General features: G+C 34.8%; 2 protein-coding genes across 5 annotated transcripts; one reads left to right on the plus strand and one right to left on the minus strand.

Moving 5' to 3' along the window:
- Nucleotides 1-633: 633 nt before the first annotated feature.
- LOC110647458 (uncharacterized) lies at nucleotides 634-13654 on the plus strand. 3 transcript variants are annotated; one of them, XM_058136445.1, is made up of 9 exons: nucleotides 634-928; nucleotides 1042-1154; nucleotides 11073-11248; nucleotides 11502-11595; nucleotides 11809-11916; nucleotides 12029-12121; nucleotides 12767-12852; nucleotides 12959-13023; nucleotides 13204-13654. In XM_058136445.1, the coding sequence occupies exons 1-9, from the start codon at nucleotides 712-714 to the stop codon at nucleotides 13311-13313; spliced, it is 1062 nt and encodes a 353-aa protein (XP_057992428.1). In that variant the 5' UTR covers nucleotides 634-711; the 3' UTR covers nucleotides 13314-13654. The 3 variants fall into 3 exon arrangements, with proteins under 3 accessions (XP_057992428.1, XP_057992430.1, XP_057992429.1); XM_058136446.1 differs by having other exon boundaries at nucleotides 635-928; nucleotides 11076-11248; XM_058136447.1 differs by lacking the exon at nucleotides 11073-11248 and having other exon boundaries at nucleotides 1042-1192.
- Nucleotides 13655-16912: 3258 nt separating this feature from the next.
- On the minus strand, nucleotides 16913-18986 carry LOC110647460 (uncharacterized). 2 transcript variants are annotated; one of them, XM_021801304.2, is made up of 5 exons: nucleotides 18771-18986; nucleotides 18533-18682; nucleotides 18089-18337; nucleotides 17844-17888; nucleotides 16913-17460 (listed from the first exon to the last, which is right to left on the minus strand). In XM_021801304.2, the coding sequence occupies exons 1-5, from the start codon at nucleotides 18843-18845 to the stop codon at nucleotides 17188-17190; spliced, it is 792 nt and encodes a 263-aa protein (XP_021656996.2). In that variant the 5' UTR covers nucleotides 18846-18986; the 3' UTR covers nucleotides 16913-17187. The 2 variants fall into 2 exon arrangements, with proteins under 2 accessions (XP_021656996.2, XP_021656997.2); XM_021801305.2 differs by lacking the exon at nucleotides 17844-17888 and having other exon boundaries at nucleotides 18771-18981.
- Nucleotides 18987-19394: the final 408 nt, after the last annotated feature.

The raw sequence follows: 19394 nt of genomic DNA on the forward strand, positions 1-19394 counted from the left end.
ATAATAATAATTTATATTTTAAATCTAATAATCATATAAAATATTTAACTCCCAGTTATTTAAAATATGATATTAAAAATTTATAAATATTATTATAAAATATATATTATATTTTATTAATTATTTATATAAATGAGTTAAGTGATAAATATTTAATATATTACTTAAATTTAATATATGTATTATTTTTTAAATGTAAATTTAGTTTAAATTTAATTATAAATTATTTAAATTTATTTTAATGAAATTTAATTAGATCAAATAAAAAAAAACTGAATAATTACTCTTTCTAGTTGGCAAGCCAATGTTTCGAACAAATTAGAAAACAAAATTGAGGCATTAAAAATATGTGAAAGAGATCTCTCAATACAATGGTTATTTCATTAATGTAAGCGCCTATAATGAAGCGCCAAAACGATGTCGGCTGGCTAATTTATCTGAAACGGCGTCGTTGTAAATAAGTCGACCATCCCTGACATTCCATCCAGATCTATAATCAGTGGTCCAATCTTTTTTCCAACCAAGGAGCAGAAGCCCACCCATGTTGCCACTTGTAATTCAATGATTGGAGGGTCGAAATCCTCCATAGCCGAGCCAACCCCACAAATCCTTCTCAACCAAAACCAGCAAAAAGGACCAAATAAATATAAAGGAGCTCCCGGTTCAAGAAAAACCCAGTAGTCACCACCCCTCACCACCTCCGATTTTTTAATGCCACACCGCATGGGAACCATTTCTTGGTGTTGCCCCCCTTCCAGAGTCGGACTTCATACCCTTGTGATTGTTGACCATTACTCGAAGCTCCCTAGTCTAAATCGCTCTATCTCATTACTCTCCTTGTCCAAAAAACTCAAAACCAGAGTAACTTTACCATCATCATCTTCATCACTGGCCAACCCATTGCAGTTTTCTTCGTCCTCTACGGTTGGTATGATTCTATGTGTGCAGTAGTTCAGTTCCTGATTAGTTGAGGTACTTTATCCTTTTTTTGGGACGGGGAGGTTGTATGTATAATTTGATTGATTAATTTGGTTGCTGAAGGTGCGCTGAATGAGGAATTGGGGGCTGCATCTTCTGGTCTTGTCGGAGAGAATGATCTACTAATTGTTGGCCCAGGTGTTCTTGGTCGCTTGGTCGCTAAGAAATGGCGCCAGGTACTGTTTGGTCAACGAAATCATTTGGTTATCGAAGGGTGCTTATCCATAATTCTGGTTCAGTTCATTAATCTCATATTCAATTCTGGAACTTTTATTGATGGATTATCATAGTTTTTAAAGTCGACAAGTTTAAATCAATTTTGGGGTCTTTAATTCCTTGCCTTGTATGTTAAGGCCTGTATGGGAATTGTTTGATTCTTTGGGGATTGATTTGCTTGAGAGTTGTGGAATGGGAGCATGACAATTATTAGATTATAACATTGAATTTAAAATTTTTCTTCTAGTGTCTCATGCACTAATTGATTTTAATATTCAATTGCATATTAAAACATTTTAATATGTATTAGGATCTAAATTTATCATTTAAGATTTTTGAATTAACAGATTAATTTATTAGAACCTTAGATGAATACAAGAACATGTATACTAAACTGCACTAACCTTTTGATGCAACGTAGATGTGTTTGGTACATTTTTTAAGCACCTAGGACCCCAAATGTTGTCCTTCTAATTTGTCCACATCAAAATCACCAATGACAGCCCCTTAAATAGCTTCTCAAGCCTTTCCAACCAATTAGAAAATAGGAATTTGCCTTTAGAGAGGTTGTAGACGTATATAGGACACTAAAAACAATTTCTAGCAATTTTAATTTAAGAGAATATGGACAATTCTCTTTGAATTGATGAGATGTGAAGAAGAAGAGAGGAAGAAAGAATATGGGTGGCGGCACCTTTTGATAAAAATCAAAATATTATTTTGTTCTTTCATTCTTTCCCTTTTATAATTAGGTCATCACTTAAAACTCTTGCCACATGTCATCTCCTGATCGCACCTTAATTTTAATTGACCTAATCACATTAAGCCAAGTGTCAAAGCTATGTTTAATATTGACTTTGATCATCATGCATGATAGGAAGACAAATGACAAATCATGATGCCATGTGTCACCATCTCATGGTGCCACATGTCACCCTGTGAAATGACCAAATTATCCTTGTATTGTAATTTTGAGTTATTAACCCAAAATAATTATTTTTCCTCTTCTAATCAATTTATATTAAGTATAAATTAATTAATTAATCTCTATTAATTAATTTCTCATAATTAAATTCATATTTAAACATTTTAAATATAAATTTAACTTATACTATACATCCAATAACCTAGATTTGGTTTTAAGCCATGTTAGAGACTTTGCAATCTTATTGCAAACCAAACCTATTTAATTAATCAATTAAACTCTTTAATTAATTAATTAAATCACATTTAATTTGGTGATTACTTGTGTATGTGTGTGACTCACTAGGCTCATCACTGATTGGCAATAAGATATGATATCAACTCTTAATATTATTAGAACTTTTTCTTACCATAAATGATAAATCATTTTAGGCATCTCATAGACTAAGATTAACACTTAGCATAACATGCCATGGCCACCTAATCAGTAATAAGAAATACCTTAAATGAACTTATAATCATATGTTACCATGCACTAGAATCTCTCTGTTACAAAATCCCAATTCGAGCTGGAATCATAGTTTATGTCAAACCTCAATTTGCTGTGAATATTATGTTCTTTTTTAATTCTAATTCTTGATTAAAAAGATTTTCTCATCAGAAACTCTTTTCTGATTATATCTGTCTGTCCTGGCCAGGAACTTGAAACATCAAGAACAATTAAATGAACATAGGATTTTATCCCTATTTACTTAGGGTAACAGATTCCATTTTGATCAACACTTACTTTCATATAAAACTAGTAGGAGCCAACACATGCCCATATACTCAAATCACCTATATATAAGATAATTGTGCTATATCAGGTCTAAAGATTATATGCACTGATATGATTTATAACAATGCATTGACAAAAGTAAACTCCACGTGCTTGTCATAAGTGTCACTGGTTCGGCCTACTTATCATGCATAAGTGCCTATCATGTTTGTTATATGGCATGAGATTCACCATTCCATCTTATTTACATCTCATGTAAATAACTTGGAAACAAACATGATTACAATATTTCTGGATAAGTCATGTTTTTATTGTGAAGTATCCTCGATTGTGAACCAATTTGTGATACTTTGTGCTAGAAATACTGTCACTCATATTCTTAACAACTTAAGAATAGAATTTCTAATAAAATATCAATGGACCTTTTCTATTACACGTAAATATATTAGGTAAACAGAAAAGTGAAAATGTCTTTTTTATTAATAAAACATGTACAAGATATATACTAAATGATATGCTCTAGGGCATACTACTAACAATCTTCCACTAGCACTAGAGTTATTCATTACAATACCTTAGACCCATCTTCTCAAGATGTCGGTCTAACTGAGCTTGTGACATAGGCTTAGTGAATGGATCAGCTGGATTTTCAGCTGATGCTATTTTCTGCATGGCTACATCGCCTCGCCAACTATCTCTCTGATAATGTGGTAGCGCCTTTTTATGTGTTTGGATTTCTGGTGAGACTGGGATTCCTTAGACTGTATGACTGCTCCATTGTTGTCACAGTAGAGTGGAACTGCTGACTCAATGGAAGGAACTACTGCAAGTTCTGTTACGAACTTCTTTATCCAAATAGCTTCCTTTGCAGCATCTGATGCAGCAATATAGTCGGTCTCTGTAGTAGAATCTGCAGTCGTACTCTGTTTGGAACTTTTCCAATTGACTGTACCTCCATTACAAATGAACACATACCCAGAGGTAGACTTTCTATCATCGATATCTGACTGAAAATCAGAATCAGTATAACCATCCAATTGCAAGTCATTATCTCCATATATCAAGAATAAATCCTTAGTTCTTCTCAAGTACTTAAGGATATTCTTGACAGCTATCCAGTATTCCAAACCTGTATTGGATTGAAACCTGCTAGTCAAACTAACAGCATATGTAATATCCGGCCTAGTGCACAACATTGCATACATCAAACTTCCAATAGTCGAAGCATATGGAATCCTGGCCATTTTATCTCTTTCTTCAGGTGTCTTTGGAGACATCTCTTTAGAAAGGTGGATACCATGTCTCACTGGTAACAATCCTCTCTTGGAATCAAGCATGTTAAACCTCTTTAACGCATTTTCCAAGTATAGGCTTTGGGATAAACCAATTATTCTTTTTGCTCTATCTCTATGGATGCGAATCCCAAGAATATGGGTTGCCTCCCCTAAGTCTTTAATGGAGAATGTATTTGACAACCATACATTTACAGCTGTCAACATACCTGTATCATTAACCATCAACAAAATGTTATCCACGTATAAGACAAAGAAAGTGACAGCACTATCACTAACCTTCTTATATACACATGGCTCATCCTCATTTTTGATGAAACCAAATGACTTAATGGCTTCATCAAAACAGATGTTCCAACTCCTCGAAGCTTGTTTCAACCCATAAATGGATCGCTTTAGTTTGCATACCTTGGAACCATCTTGGGATTCAAAACCCCTAGGTTGTTCCATGAAAATGTTTTCTTCAATGTATCCATTGAGAAAAGCTGTTTTAACATTCATCTGTCACATCTCATAATCATAGTATGCAGTAATTGCTAATAGAATCCTAATTGATTTAAGCATGGTAACAGGCGAGAAAGTCTTCTCATATTCGATTCCTTGCTTTTGGAGAAACCCTTTCACTACTAGCCTTGCTTTATAGGTCTCTACCTTTCCATCAGAACCAATTTTCTTCTTGAAAACCTATTTGTTCCCTATAGGTACAATACCTTCAGGTGGGTCAACAAGATCTCAAACTTGATTCTTATATATGGAATCAATCTCGGATTTCATAGCATCAATCCATTTTGAAGAATCTATATCTGATATAGCTTCTTCATAGGTAAGTGGATCATCTCCATGATCTACTTCTTCATGAGTAGACAACTCTTGTTCTTCTTCATGAAGAAAATCATATCTCACTGGTGAGTGAGATATCCTGGTTGATCTGTGAGGAATAGTTGTATATGTTTCAACAATAGTTGTAGGTTGACTAGATGAATCTATATCCATCTGATCTGTTGGTTGGTCAGAATTCTCCAATTTTAATTCTATTTGCCTTCCTTTGCCTCTTTCTTGAACAAACTGTTATTCAAGAAATGTGGCATCTCTACTTACCACAACCTTTTGTGATGTAGGCAAATAAAAATAATATCCAAAATTCTCTTTTGGATATCCAACAAATCGACCATTTTCTAATCTGGTTTTCAATTTATCAGTGTTCAGCTTTTTGATATGAGCTGGACAACCCCAAATCTTAACATGCTTAAGACTTGATTTTCTTCCATGCCATATCTCATAAGGTGTGGAAGATACTGATTTTGATGGAATCCTATTCAGAATATGCAAAACTGATTCTAATGCAAATCCCTAAAAGGAGATTGGCATATCAGTGTAGCTTATCATACTATGTACCATATCTAATAGGGTACGATTTCTCCTTTCAGATACACCATTCAGCTGTTGTGTCCCTGGAGGAGTCAGCTGGGAAACAATGCCATGCTCTTTCAAGTATTCATCAAATTCAGTACTCAAGTATTTACCTCCACGATCTGATCGAAGAGTTTTAATACTTTTTCCTGTTTGATTTTCTACTTCAGATTTAAATTATTTGAACTTTTCAAAGGATTAATGTTTGTATTTCATCAAATACAAATACCCAAACCTTGATTTATCCTCAGTAAAGATAATAAAGTAATGAAAACCGCCTTTAGCCATTTCTTTAAATGGACCACATACATCACTATGTATTAGCTCCAAAATATTTTCAGCTCTTAGCTCTTGTCCAACGAAGGGTGATCTAGTCATTTTGTCTTGAATGCAGGATTCACAAGTTGGAGTAGGTTCAGAACCCAATGAGGATAGAATCCCCATTTTCTTCAGTTTTGCAATCTTATCTTCTGCAACATTACCTAATCTTAAGTGCCAAATATATTTTGAACTTGAGTTGATTTTCACCATGGCATTGCATTCTTTTAGATTGCTTGCATTCATTTTGTGTTTATCATTATTATCCAAATAATAAAGACCATCATGCATATAACCCGAGTCAACATATTTATTTTCAAAATAAATATTGCAAATATCATCTGTAAACTGAAATTCATAGCCATTTCTAGTCAAACTAGATATAGAAATGATGTTCTTAAAAGCATCAGTTACATATAATATATTATTCAAACACAAAACATGTCCAGACATGTAAAAAGATTTAGATTTTATAGCTAAAATTTCAACAGTTGAGCCATCACCAATCCGGAGTCTTAACATCTCGAGAACGCAAACTGCTACTGTTTGCTAGTTCCTACATATCATAAGAAATGTGAGAACTGACACCAGTATCTAAAATCCAAGTTGTAGATGAACTATGAGTATCATCACAATCTAAATAACAAGATATGGACATACCTTCCGAAGGTGTATTCTTCTTGTCTTTCACAGAAGTAAGATATCCTGAGCAGTTCTTTTTCCAGTGCCCATCCTGCTGGCACTGGAAACACTTTCCTTTGCCTCCATCAGCTTTGGTCATCCCTTTCTGTTTAGCTATCTTATTAGAAGGACAAGGACTTTGAGGTTTCTTTTTCTTATTGCCCTTCTTCTTGTTGGACTTTCCCGCAGAAGAAGATGCAATCAAAGCTACCTCTTTTCCTTTATTGCCCGGCATATTCTTTTGGGCAATAACCAGCATGTTAAGTAAACCAACCAAGGTGTGTTCCTGCTTAGTCATATGGAAATTTGTCACAAAATTCCCAAATGATTCAGGAAGGGACTGAAAGATCAAATCCGTCTGCAGTTGGAAATCCATGTGAAAGTCAAGATGTTCCAGCTGCTCAATCAGCTGAATCATCTTGTGGACATGATCCCCAACATTTTGTCCCTCAGACATCCTCATGTGAAATAGCTGCCTAGATATCTCATACCTGGCATTCCTGCTATGTTCACCATACAACTCTTGTAGGTGAAGGAGGATCTCACTTGCATATTGCATGTTCTCATGTTGCTTCTGTAGCTCATTACTCATAGAAACAAGCATGTAACACTTGGCTCTCATATCATACTCCTTTCACTTGTCCAAAGTATCATGTTCCTCTTGAGTAGCCTCTGGAGGTAAGGGACCAGGAACCTGTGAGTCTAGAATATATCCTATATGTTCAAGGTTCAGGACAACTTTCAAATTTCTTAGTTAATCAGAAATATTAGGTCCTATCAACCTATTGTGATCAAGTATGCTCGCAATGATATTGGATGGTGGTGGTTGTGGTGTGCTCATTATTATTAGAAAATTAACTGCAGAAAATAATTAGATTAATTAGTGAATGTATCATGTATTTAACCAAAATGATTATGGTCTTTTAATGAAATTGGTCCTCCCACTAACTTAGCGAATCCTACACTTCCAAAATAGAAAACGGAAATCCTAGTTGGATGGATTTCTAGTGGGTGATTGAATTCTTATAGTCTTATTGATCATCCTCAGGCACATCTACTATTGGAATTATAATAAACTGTAAGTGAGCAACTCATTGCCCATCACATCTCATGTGAGGTTCAATCCTTTTACCTAGCCCCTAATGCTCAAAATCTCAGGCACATCTATTATTGACTTATCTTGCATTAGTTAAGTTGATCCCATTGAACCAGTAAACATGTAAATAATTTAATGTCCTCAGGCACATCCATTATTGACTACCAAACCATTTACATATTTACAACATCTCATGCTTAACAATTATTCTTAAGAAAATCTCTTAAATTAATTGCACCATATGCAAGTATTTAAAATTTCTTAAAATAATTGCCTCAATAGAGGGCCCATGATATAATTACTTTAATTATACCATTTCCAACTTAATCATTTGTTTGGAAGATTTAATAGTCGGCTTAATTACTATTATGGTCTTACTTTGCACATTATCCAATTAGCATGCATATATCATATACTTGCATACATTTCTATACATCTCATGCATACATGGATAAACAATAAATATGGTATGATCATGGACTTTCTAAGGAATTCAATTCTGAGCCACCAAGAATTGAATCAGGGCATTCCTAGGTGCATTTCATTCATTCATATTACAAGAGTTGCTGAAAGAGTACATAATCAATACTTGATCTTGAATTCCTCCCACTGGTCACACCAATGCTCTTGACCTCCTTGATCTTCTTGCAATCCATTACATTGTAATCCTTGGCATACCAAGTCGAATTTACAAGAACATAAACTTCAAAGTCTTTAAATAAATGAAATTACAACTCAAAAATATTACAACCTTTATAATACATGCCACCAAAAATAAAATTAATTATTTTACAACCCAAAGAAAAATAAAAGAAATAAATCCAATCACATTGGTCTTTTATTTTCCATGATCATCCATCATGCATATTACCATTTAACAATTAAATAAAACATACATACTAAAATTAAATTGAATATTTCATATTCAACTAAAAAATTCAGATTTGAATCTCATTCAAACAAATTTAAAAATTCAGATTTTAATCAAAATTTAATTGTGTGATTAAAACTCCTAATTAAACATTTTAATTAGTCATAGGATAGGCTTCAGATCATACAACAATTGCACATTCAAAACCCAAACACCATGCGTATGCTTAGACCCATCAAACATGGCCAAACCATGCGCACCATCTGGTGATAACAAAGCCGCCACCTTTGTTGGTCTAACCAGCAATGAAACAATCATCTTATGATCAAATCATATAATTAAATCATATATTAAATAATCCAAATTGCAAATATAGTGGCTCTGATACCAATTGAAGGAGCGGAAGCATGAAAATTATTAGATTAGAATATTGAATTCAAAATTTTTCTTCTAGGGTCTCATGCATCATGCAAGATTCATTATATACCTAATTGATTTCAATGTTCAATTACATATTAAAACCCTTTTAATATGTATTAGGATCTACATTTGCCATTTAAGATTTTTGAATTAACAGATTAATTTATTAGAACCCTAGATTAATACAAGAACATGTGCACTAATCTTTTGATGTACTGTAGATGTGTTTGGTACCTTTGTGAAGCACCTAGGACCCCATATTTTGTCCCTCTAGCTTGTCCACACCAAGATCACCAATGGCAGCCCCTTGAACAGCTTCTCAAGTCTTTCTAACCAATTAGAAAATAGGGATTGCCTTTAGAGAGGTTGTAAATGTATATAGGACACTAGAAATAATTTCTAGCAATTTTAATTCAAGAGAATATGGCCAATTTTCTTTGAATTGATAAGAGATGAAGAAGAAAAAAGGAAGAGAGAATATGGGTGGCAGCACCTTTTGATAAAAATCAGAATATTATTTTGTTCTTTCATTCTTTCCCTTTTATAATTAGGTCATCACTTAAAACCCTTGCCACATGTCATCACCTGATTGCACCTTAATTTTAATTGACCTAATCACATTAAGCCAATTGTCAAATCTAGGTTTAATCTTGACTTTGATCATCATGCATGATAGGAAGGCAAATGACAAACCATGATGCCATGGTGACACGTGTCACCCTATGAAATGACCAAATTACTCTTGCATTGTAATTTTAAGTTATTAACCTAAAATAATTATTTCTCATCTTCTAATCAATTTATATCAAATATAAATTAATTAATTAATCTCTATTAATAAATTTCTCATAATTAAATTCATATTTAAACACTTTAAATATAAATTTAACTTATACTATACATCCAATAACCTAGATTTGGTTTCAAGCCATGCTAGGGGCTTTACAATCTTATTGCAAACCAAACCTATTTAATTAATCAATTAAACTTTTTAATTAATTAATTAAATCACATTTAATTTGGTGATTACTTGTGTATGTGTGTGACTCACTAGGCTCATCACTGATTGGCAATAAGATATGATATCAACTCTTAATATCATCAGAACTTTTTCTTACCATAAATGATTTAGACTCAGACCAAGGTTAACATCTAGCATAGCATGTCATGACCACCCAATCAGTAATAAGGAATACCTTAAATGAACCTATAATCATATGTTACCATGCACTAGAATCTCTCTGTTACAAAATCCTAATTCGAGCTGGAGTCATGGTTTATGTCAAACCCCAATTTGCTATGAATATTATGTTCTCTTTTAATTCTAATTCTTGATTAAAAAGATTTTCTCATCAGAAATTCTTTTCTGATTAAATCCGTCTGTCCTGGCCAGGAACTTGAAACATCAAGAACAATTAAATGAACATAGGATTTTATCCCTATTTACTTAGGGTAACAGATTCCATCTTGATCAACACCTACCTCCATATATAACTAGTAGGAGGCAACACATGCCCATATACCCATACACAGTACAAGTATGAAAGCAGTATCAAACTCAAACCACCTATATACAAGATAATTGTGTTATCTCAGGTCTAAAGATTATATGTACTGATATGATTTATAACAATGCATTGACGAAAGTAAACTCCACGTGCTTGTCATAAGTGTCACTGGTTCGGCCTACTTATCATGCATAAGTACCTATCATATTTGTTATATGGCATGAGACTCACAATTCCATCTTATTTACATCTCATATAAATAACTTAGGAACAAACATGATTACAATCTTTCTGGATAAGTCATGTACTTATTGTGAAGTATCCTCGATTGTGAACCAATTTATAATACTTTATGCTAGAAATACTGTCATTCATATTCTTAACAACTTAAGAATAGAATTTCTAACAAAATATCAATGGACATTTTCTATTACACATAAACATATTATGTAAACGGAAAAGTGAAAATATCTTTTTTATTAATAAAATATGTACAAGATACATACTAAATGATATGCTCTAAGGCATACTACTAACAGAGAGATTAGTGGAATTGGTTTTGATTATATATATTGTTTAGCAGGAACATCCGGGCTGTCAAGTTTATGGGCAGACAGTGACTACAGACCATCATGATGATCTGATAAAAATAGGGATCAATCCATCTTTGAAGGGAACCAAACTAAATCATCAGTTCCCTTACGTCATTTTCTGCGCTCCTCCCTCACGAACTTCTGACTATATTGGTGATGTCAGGTTATAAGCTTGAGAATCATTGTTTCTAAAATTAATTAACTTATAATAAGAAGTGTAATTTCACGGTAGAAAATGCCTTTGTCTTGTGGATTTGACTTCAGAAAGACTTTGGATGTCCACAGGATCATTTATTCGTCTATAATTATTGGCAAGGAGCCAAAGAGTTTCCCATATGTATGAGGGAGGAAAAATTGCTAAGTTTGATTGATTTTAATATTTTCCCCTCCAACCTTATGCTATTACTTTGGACCAGGGAAGCTGCTTTGAGCTGGAACGGAGAAGGTTGTTTCCTGTTTACATCAAGCTCTGCACCATATGATTGCAATAACAATGGACAATGTGATGAGGTGGTACTGATACCCCTAACTATCTAACAGGAGTAATTATCTTGCTACTTCTCTCAATCTTTTGGGGCTTAAAAGAAGTTATTTCCTGGCCTACTTTTAGATATGGTCTTTATCTTGTGAATATATACTATTGCACTGTCAACTGGATCAGTGGACATTATACTTAATATAAGTATTATGTATGTCATAAATTCTCAATATGTTTCCTTGCAGGACTCTCCAGTTGTGCCATTTGGGAGAAGCCCAAGGACTGATGTGCTTCTAAAGGCAGAAAAAGTGGTGCTGGAGAGCAGTGGCTGTGTACTGAGATTGGCAGGACTTTACATATCCTTTCTTAGACTTGAATTATGAGGATTTCACGTACATTTGGATGGGCAATTCCAGGCATTTGCCTTGAATTTTGGCTTTATATTCATTTAACCTTAACTGGCCCTACAAAGAAGATAGAGGCGCACATGTTTACTGGTTGAAGAAGGGGACTGCTGAAGTTCGTCCAGATCACATCCTAAATCTCATACACTATGAGGTGAACTTTTTTCTTTCAAATTTATAATTTCTGCTTCTTGAATTATGTTTAATGTCCATTATCTGTTAAGCCCCAAGAAGCTGGTAACTTAACCAAGGCGTTTGGGCAGCTAGAAAGAGAGGGAAAGTGAGCATGAAGGAGAGGAAAAAAAAAAAAAGAAGGGAGGAGAGGAGAGAGAATAAGGGAATTTAGTCTATTTAGACAGAAACAAATTGACTTTGTTATTGACTGAAGGATTATTTATCTCTTTGCAGCTCATTTAAAATCAAGTTTCTATTCTATACTACTTGTTCTTTTTTTTTTTTTAATCAATTATATTCTATACTTGCTACAATTCTGTTACAATTCAGTTTCTTTACTAATAGCCTGTAAGGCTATAAGAGTAAGTATTTCCTCTTACCATCACAGTTGCAACATTATCATGCTGAGTTATGTGTATGCCCCTTCTCCAGTTATTTGCTGTCTACCTTTTTTAAAACAAGATGTTTCATTGTTGGTTGACTTTATTACTTATCATGCTTTCGATGGTATTTGTGCATTTTTGAAAGCATTTCAGTGTTAAGGGTCTTTGTGCTACAATTATCAGTGGCATCATAAAATAATGAAATTGGTTTTTTTGGCTTGGCACTGGTGCTACTCTAACAGGATGCAGCTTCCCTCTCTGTTGCAATCTTGAAGAAAAAATTCCGTGGCCGAATTTTATTGGGTTGTGACAATCATCCATTATCCAGGTGCATCATTGTTGATTATAACCATCTTTTGTTTTCAAGGAGTTGATTAGATAAATTAGTGATGCTCCAGAATAACTTTGCCCTGCCTCTGTAAATCTCTCTGCAGGCAGGAAGTGATGGATTTGGTTGCTAAAAGTGGGAAATTCAGTAAAAAGTTTGAAGGCTTTACTGGTAAGCTTCTTTATGATATTTGGAAAGCCTATGTCTGATTAAGGATCAAGTATGAGTTCCCTTTCATTTCTGCTTCATTAATCATTATCCTCTAATACGAGCAAGGAACTTCATTTTTCCCCTTCCCTTTTTGTTATTTGATCCATGGAAATTCACACATTGCTCATTTTGTTATTGCAGGAACCAGTGATCCTCTAGGCAAGAAATTAAACAACATGAAAACTCGAGAGGAAGTAGGATGGGAACCACAATACCCCAGCTTTACTCATTTTCTTGGAGTATCTGACTAACTGCTGTCTTTTGCACTGGTATGGAATATAATTGATGTGCAAGAACAGTTGACTGGCGCAAAGAACGCTCAGAGATGGAGCCACTGACCTCCTTTAAAATTTTTCAGCTATTTCCTGAAATAATTCATGCAGTAGAATCTCACGACAGTATGATCAGGTTGCCTCTGAAAAATCACACTTCAGAATACATTTAGCAAGGTCAGAACTATTTGTACTGGGGAGATACTGGAAATAATTAGCTTATGTGGTTTAATTGCATTAAGATTTTATGAGATTTATGTATCTGTACGTCACGTTGTTGTATAGTGAGAGCTTCAAGGTTCACACGTATTTTCTGGCAATGCTGCAAGTTTTAAGAACAGTTAGACATTTAGACTTCTGCTTTACCCCACATTCTCGAATGCAAATTTGATTGGTGGCAGGAAAGTTGTAAAGGTGGATCTATTGCAAGAGTTGAATCATCCCAGGTCGTTCTAGCAAGGGATTCACGGGCATAAGTTCCACTCACCAGTCAGTGACAAGAAAAGGTTTCTTTTAGTGTTTCTGAAATTATAAATTAATGGCATTTTCTGGTAAATGAAGAACAAAGGAGAAAAGGAAATTAATGCGTTCTGCTTCCCAAACGCTTTCTAGAGATGTGTAAGAAGGCATTGCATATTTGCATTTGGAAAGTAAACAAATTCATAGGGCTTTGAAGCACCTGAAGCCTGAAGGAACTTAAAACCCATATAAGAGTATAGCTTGGAGACAATGAGACCTTGACAAGTTGTAGCTAGCACACTTATATCTCTACCAACCTGTGAACGTGGATTTTCTGCCACCCAACTGCAAACTTAATAAAATTTTGATTACAGCCTATAACTTTACACCACCCTAGAAGTGAGGATTAAAAAAGTGAAGGAAATCAAGCTGTAATCATGGGACTTGCAAGCTGGAACACGGACATTTATTGTTTACGCTAGACCCGGTAATGGTCTGGTTTGAAATTGGAATCAGAATTGAACCGCTTTAATTGAAAATTGAATCAAAATTTTATTGAAAACATCCAGTTTGGTTCGCTTTCAAGGCAATTTTTTTTTTTCTCTTTTCAAAAATTGTAAAAAAAAAATTTTAATGTTAAACTTGATCCAAATCAAAATTAAATTGAAACCAAAATCAAAGAAGAACCCATTCATTAATTATCATCAGCATCGTTTATCTTTTCACTACATTGTATTTACTTATTAGCATATGAGCTATATTACATTATTTAGCATGCATTGGATCACGAATCTGATGGGTTGATGAGATACTAGTAAGATTTTAACCGACTTTCAGTCTGCAATTGGCTGGAGGTGTAGGTGTGCAATAAATTTTTTCTGTACCAGTGTTCCGCGCGTTTTCTTGAATTTAGTTTTAAAAAAAAAAATTTTACAAGCCAAAATCATTGGTATTAGAGATGCCCTTGTCCAATGGTAAATTTCCATGCAGTAACTACGTTGGTTGTGGCAAATTGCTATCTTCCGTTCAAATCTCCGAATTAAACAATTCAAAGTCAACTTGACTTGGTAACCTGATTTATCATCTCCTACCAGCTTTTATTGCATTCCCTTATCTTCTTTCTCTTTTCCTCTAGTACTCAAGAAAGACAAGAGGCAGGTGTATGTACGCGTTTGCCATGGGGAAGATATGCTGCGCGGAATCAGATGATGATAGCGGTTTGGATCTTAAAGTGATTCTGGTTTTGATTGTATTAGCTTTTTTGGTAATGTCAATCTGCATACCTCCAAGGCAGCCAAGGGTTTATGCTGTGTATCGCTGTTGTTAGGCACTATCCTTCAAGCTTAACTCTCTGTTTTCATTATTTCTTGTGCAGCAATAATGGGTTGCTCACAGAAATTATTTAGCGTTTACTATCTTTTTTCTGATGTTGTGTAGCTATTCTTGCGGAAAGTAGTCACAGAAATAGATTTTTTTTTCTTTGCAATTAAACATATTGTACTATTATTCATGTTTCTTGCCTCTTGTTTCTCAAATAACCAGTTTGTTCTTGAGAAATTTCGCCTCAGCTTGCAGGCGTTGGTTTTTAATCTTTTTGCTAATCGGAACAATAAAAATTTTGGACGTCCGATTGTCCAGTGAAAGCCACAGATCCTCTGTGAGGACACCTCGTTCTGCTTGAAAAAATAGTCTGCCAACACCAACGTGGTTTACAGAAAACCTCATCTATCGAAAATCATTGGTTGAACAAAACCACAAATAAGATGATGCAAAGATAGGGTGGTTGGCCACGTCAAAGGAAGCAGTAAAGTCAAGTTTTTAAACCCTGTAAATGAGTTATTTTCAAATGAACGTTTTCAACAACTTGTCATTAACTAATGATACTAACGTAATACACCTCAAAGGTTTCCTTTTTAAATGTCTTCTTGACTAAACAATGCTGCATTGATGCGTTAGGTACTAACTAACGAAGAAAGAAAGATTAAAATGAGTGTCCTTTGCATTTTCAAATTAAAATACCCACATGGTGTTAGATGCCCAATTAATTTGACTACTTTGAGATTGGAAATTTGATGGAATTTTCCATTTTTATCATCAACAATACAGTTGAATTGTAAATCCCTTTTAGCTTTCTTGATGAATTTACTTGGCTGTTTCCACGTTAAAGTCCACTTTGACTTCTAACAGCTCCCGAATAAAAGTCCACTTGGGTTTGGAAATCGATCTTCTGCCTTTCCTTCTTCTCTTCTTACTGATTCATAGAGATCAAGAAGAAAACACAAGGCACAGGTGCCAGCTATGGGGAAGATTTACATCGTGGAATCTGAAGACAAAGGTATAGATCTTGATCTTTCCGGATTTTTGATAGTGGTTATACTAGCTCTTGTGATCATGATTGTTTGCATCCCTCCTCCGCGAGGACGAAGGTGTTATGCTGTATATCGTTGTTGAGAGGGAGAATCTTCCAAATATGCTTTCTGTTTACTCTGTTTTCTGCACTTCTGGGGGTCAACTAGTGCAAGGGAACAAAAATTTGAATATTTTCACTTTGTTGGAACAATAATCTTGTTTCTTTTATTTTGTACTTGAGAAAAAATGATTAATGATACATGCTTGTTTTGTTCTTATTACTTATTTCCAGCTTCCTTCTTGTTGTGGAGGAACTTCACCTTTATTTTGAACTTGAGAGCCTGAATTCAATATCTGAAAGAACTATCAAATTACAGTTTTCAATATCTGAAAGAATTATCAAATTACAGTTTTCTTGCAATAAATAATATGCTGTTTATACCAGTCATCCCAAAAAACAGAAAAACTGCAATGCTTCTAATTTCATTCTTCAATCTTCAATGCCCTTCTAATCATAGATTTACCCTCTTGAGGAAGCAACTATCCAATGGATATCCGCTCACAGGAAGTGTGACAAGATCTTGCTGCTAGTGGCATCTTAATCAACCTTGTAAATAAAACATTATAGTTGAACAAAATAATCCTAATAAAATAAATACAGAGATGTCAAAACAATTAAATGTATCCATGACTAAACGCTTAATTTGAAGACTTAACATTTTGACAATTGCACGAGGCTTCATCTTCAGTTCTTAGAAGACAGGCCAGAGGAAAACAAACATGTCAACTTAGATAAATATCACCGATCATTTGGACCCAGACAATAAAAATTATGAACACGCTATAATCTCGGTGGCATTCAGCAGCCTTTTCTTTACATCATTTTGCAATGTCAGAGATTACATGCGGAATTAGCAACAGAAAATCTAAATGCATGATGGCTGGGAAATGCCACCTTGGAAAAGCACCTCCTTCTTTGGCAATTGCAAGATAAAACATAAGAGAGAATAAGCATTATATACATAAGCCCATTATTGCACCATTCCTAATCTTGTTGCTGTGAGCTCGACCATGGGGTAGATGCCACATTTGAAATGCAGATCTCAACATGTAACACCTCATGAATGGCACCACGGCGAAGGACACCCAAAACCTCCTCCCCCTTGTTTGTTAGAAGATCTGCCAAAGATACCATACGAGAATGAGATTCATCTCTCATGCGGAAGCCATAAAACCATCTGCCTAGCTTCCACCATTTCACACAAACTTGTCGTTCTGAGATTTTGCAACTCAGGAGTGCATCCATGACATGCCTAACCTGCCCATTATTACATCCAAATATCAAACAAGGAACAGCACATAATAGGAAAAAGCCATGGACCATCTAAAGGTAAATCTATAAAGATAATGGAGCATGAGCTGCCACTTTTAGATTAATGCACATGAGTTCCACATATCTAGATGAGATGAGCATGCATACTTCATTTTATCTATAAGCAAATCAGGCAGCCATATTTCTGCATTAGATGTTGATTAGTTCCTCAATTAAGAGGTCATTCTTCTGACTCTCTCTGGCCAAATTTCTAAAACAGCAGCACAGTACTTGCTGATATTAAACATAGCCCAGAACACCTGTGCTAGCTGTTCCTCAAAGGTGGGCTAGTTATGAAGCATGGGACTTGGAACTTGTGATTTCTTTACCTGATGAATCAACTTGATCAAAACCATGTTCAAGCTGGGTGAAAGCTGCAAGGGAACCGCTTACTTATTTGTCAGCTGAACTCAAAGACCCAGAATTTTGGGCTAATCCAACTTAACAAAATCTTAGAGAATTTTACATAGAGCCTATTGCTTGTTTACATGGCTACACGCATGACGCATCCATGTAAACAAAAGGAACATTGAATACAGTGAAATAAACTACAAACAATGCAAGAGGAGTTTACCGGCACTTGAAGGCAGAAAATGCAGTAGTGCAAGCCAACCAAGTTAAGTAGCACATTCAGCGTTGGTTTGAAAAGAAACATTTGAACATCTCTAAATGCAAGCTGCATCGAGCATAAATCTTCAATTGCTTTATAATAATCCCCAACCTCGAGCAACTCAGACGAAGAACAATTCTCCACAAACTCAACCACAGTGGTAGCTTTACCTGCCGTCTCTCTGTGCATCTTTATGTAAATCTCCCTCCATCCCTTCATCAATAAATTAAAATACAAAAAAAGGAAACAAAAACCAATCAACGGATACAAAAGTGTGAAGCAATAATCAAGAGAGTTTTATTCAGAAATTCATGAAAAGATTCGATAGGGCAACAGCAAAGAAATAACAAACAAACAAAATGCTATGAAAACCAGAATAAACTGATTCCAAAATAGAAAAGAACGAACCTTGGTAACAGGATCCGAAGAAGAAGAAGACTTGTTGGGAAAAGTAAGTAAAGGCCATCTCTCCCTGGTAAGAGATTCCCATACGCAATCCGACCCGCATATCTCCCTCCAAAATCGAGAGCAACCACCCAATGCACACACATCCAATACCTTCATAAACAGAAATGGAACCATTAAAAAATTAAAAAAAAAAAAAAAGCAAAGAAACCATCACAAATAGGAGGAGAAATCATTGAACCTCAAGAGTGGAAGCGATTTTCAGGGCAATGTCGAGGGGAAGGGAGCTCTGTATATTACTTGATATTTGTTTCATTTCTTGTTCTTCGTGGAAGAATTGTTTGGCTTTCAATAAACGAGTTCTGGAGTTTACATATGATCGATAATAGAATGATTTTATTTTCTGTTAGATTTCCTCCTGATTCTTGAATTGGGGTCAAACTCTCAAGAGTCAAAAGCAGAAAACGGAATCCTAAACTACAAGTCGTTTCATACAAATAGTATCAGGCCAGTATCATTTTCTGGAATAAAAAAGAACGGTCAAATAGACACTGGCCACGTCAAGGGTAGACGTAGGAGTTATAAGTGATGAGGGAAGCAGATAATTTTAATTTCTTTTGAGATTAGCTTAAACGCGTATCTTCCAAAGCACGCGATCAGTCGTTTACCCACGGCTAAATGCTCAATAACATGCTAATCGTATCGTTTCATCCAACCAGCATCTGACGGCATGTCGTCTTAGACGAACTGCAAAAGACGCAATTTTTATGGTTTTATCCACTCCTCCACCGTGTTTCCGCATTGAAGAATGAAAATTGCAGCACAGCTGCTCCTAATAATGACAACCAACGAAAGATTAAGGCCA

Source organism: Hevea brasiliensis, chromosome 15, assembly GCF_030052815.1.
Source record: "Hevea brasiliensis isolate MT/VB/25A 57/8 chromosome 15, ASM3005281v1, whole genome shotgun sequence".
Classification (NCBI taxonomy): Eukaryota; Viridiplantae; Streptophyta; class Magnoliopsida; order Malpighiales; family Euphorbiaceae; genus Hevea; species Hevea brasiliensis.

Coding starts and splice junctions, on each gene's coding strand:
- LOC110647458 (XM_058136445.1), top strand. CDS start 712: ATGCCACACCGCATGGGAACCATTTCTTGGTGTTGCCCCCCTTCCAGA. Junction 1,155..11,072: donor TCGCTAAGAAATGGCGCCAG/GTACTGTTTGGT, acceptor TATATTGTTTAG/CAGGAACATCCGGGCTGTCA. Junction 11,596..11,808: donor ACAATGGACAATGTGATGAG/GTGGTACTGATA, acceptor GTTTCCTTGCAG/GACTCTCCAGTTGTGCCATT.
- LOC110647460 (XM_021801304.2), bottom strand. CDS start 18,845: ATGAAACAAATATCAAGTAATATACAGAGCTCCCTTCCCCTCGACATT. Junction 18,683..18,770: donor AAATCGCTTCCACTCTTGAG/GTTCAATGATTT, acceptor CTGTTTATGAAG/GTATTGGATGTGTGTGCATT. Junction 17,461..17,843: donor TGATCAAGTTGATTCATCAG/GTAAAGAAATCA, acceptor AATAATGGGCAG/GTTAGGCATGTCATGGATGC.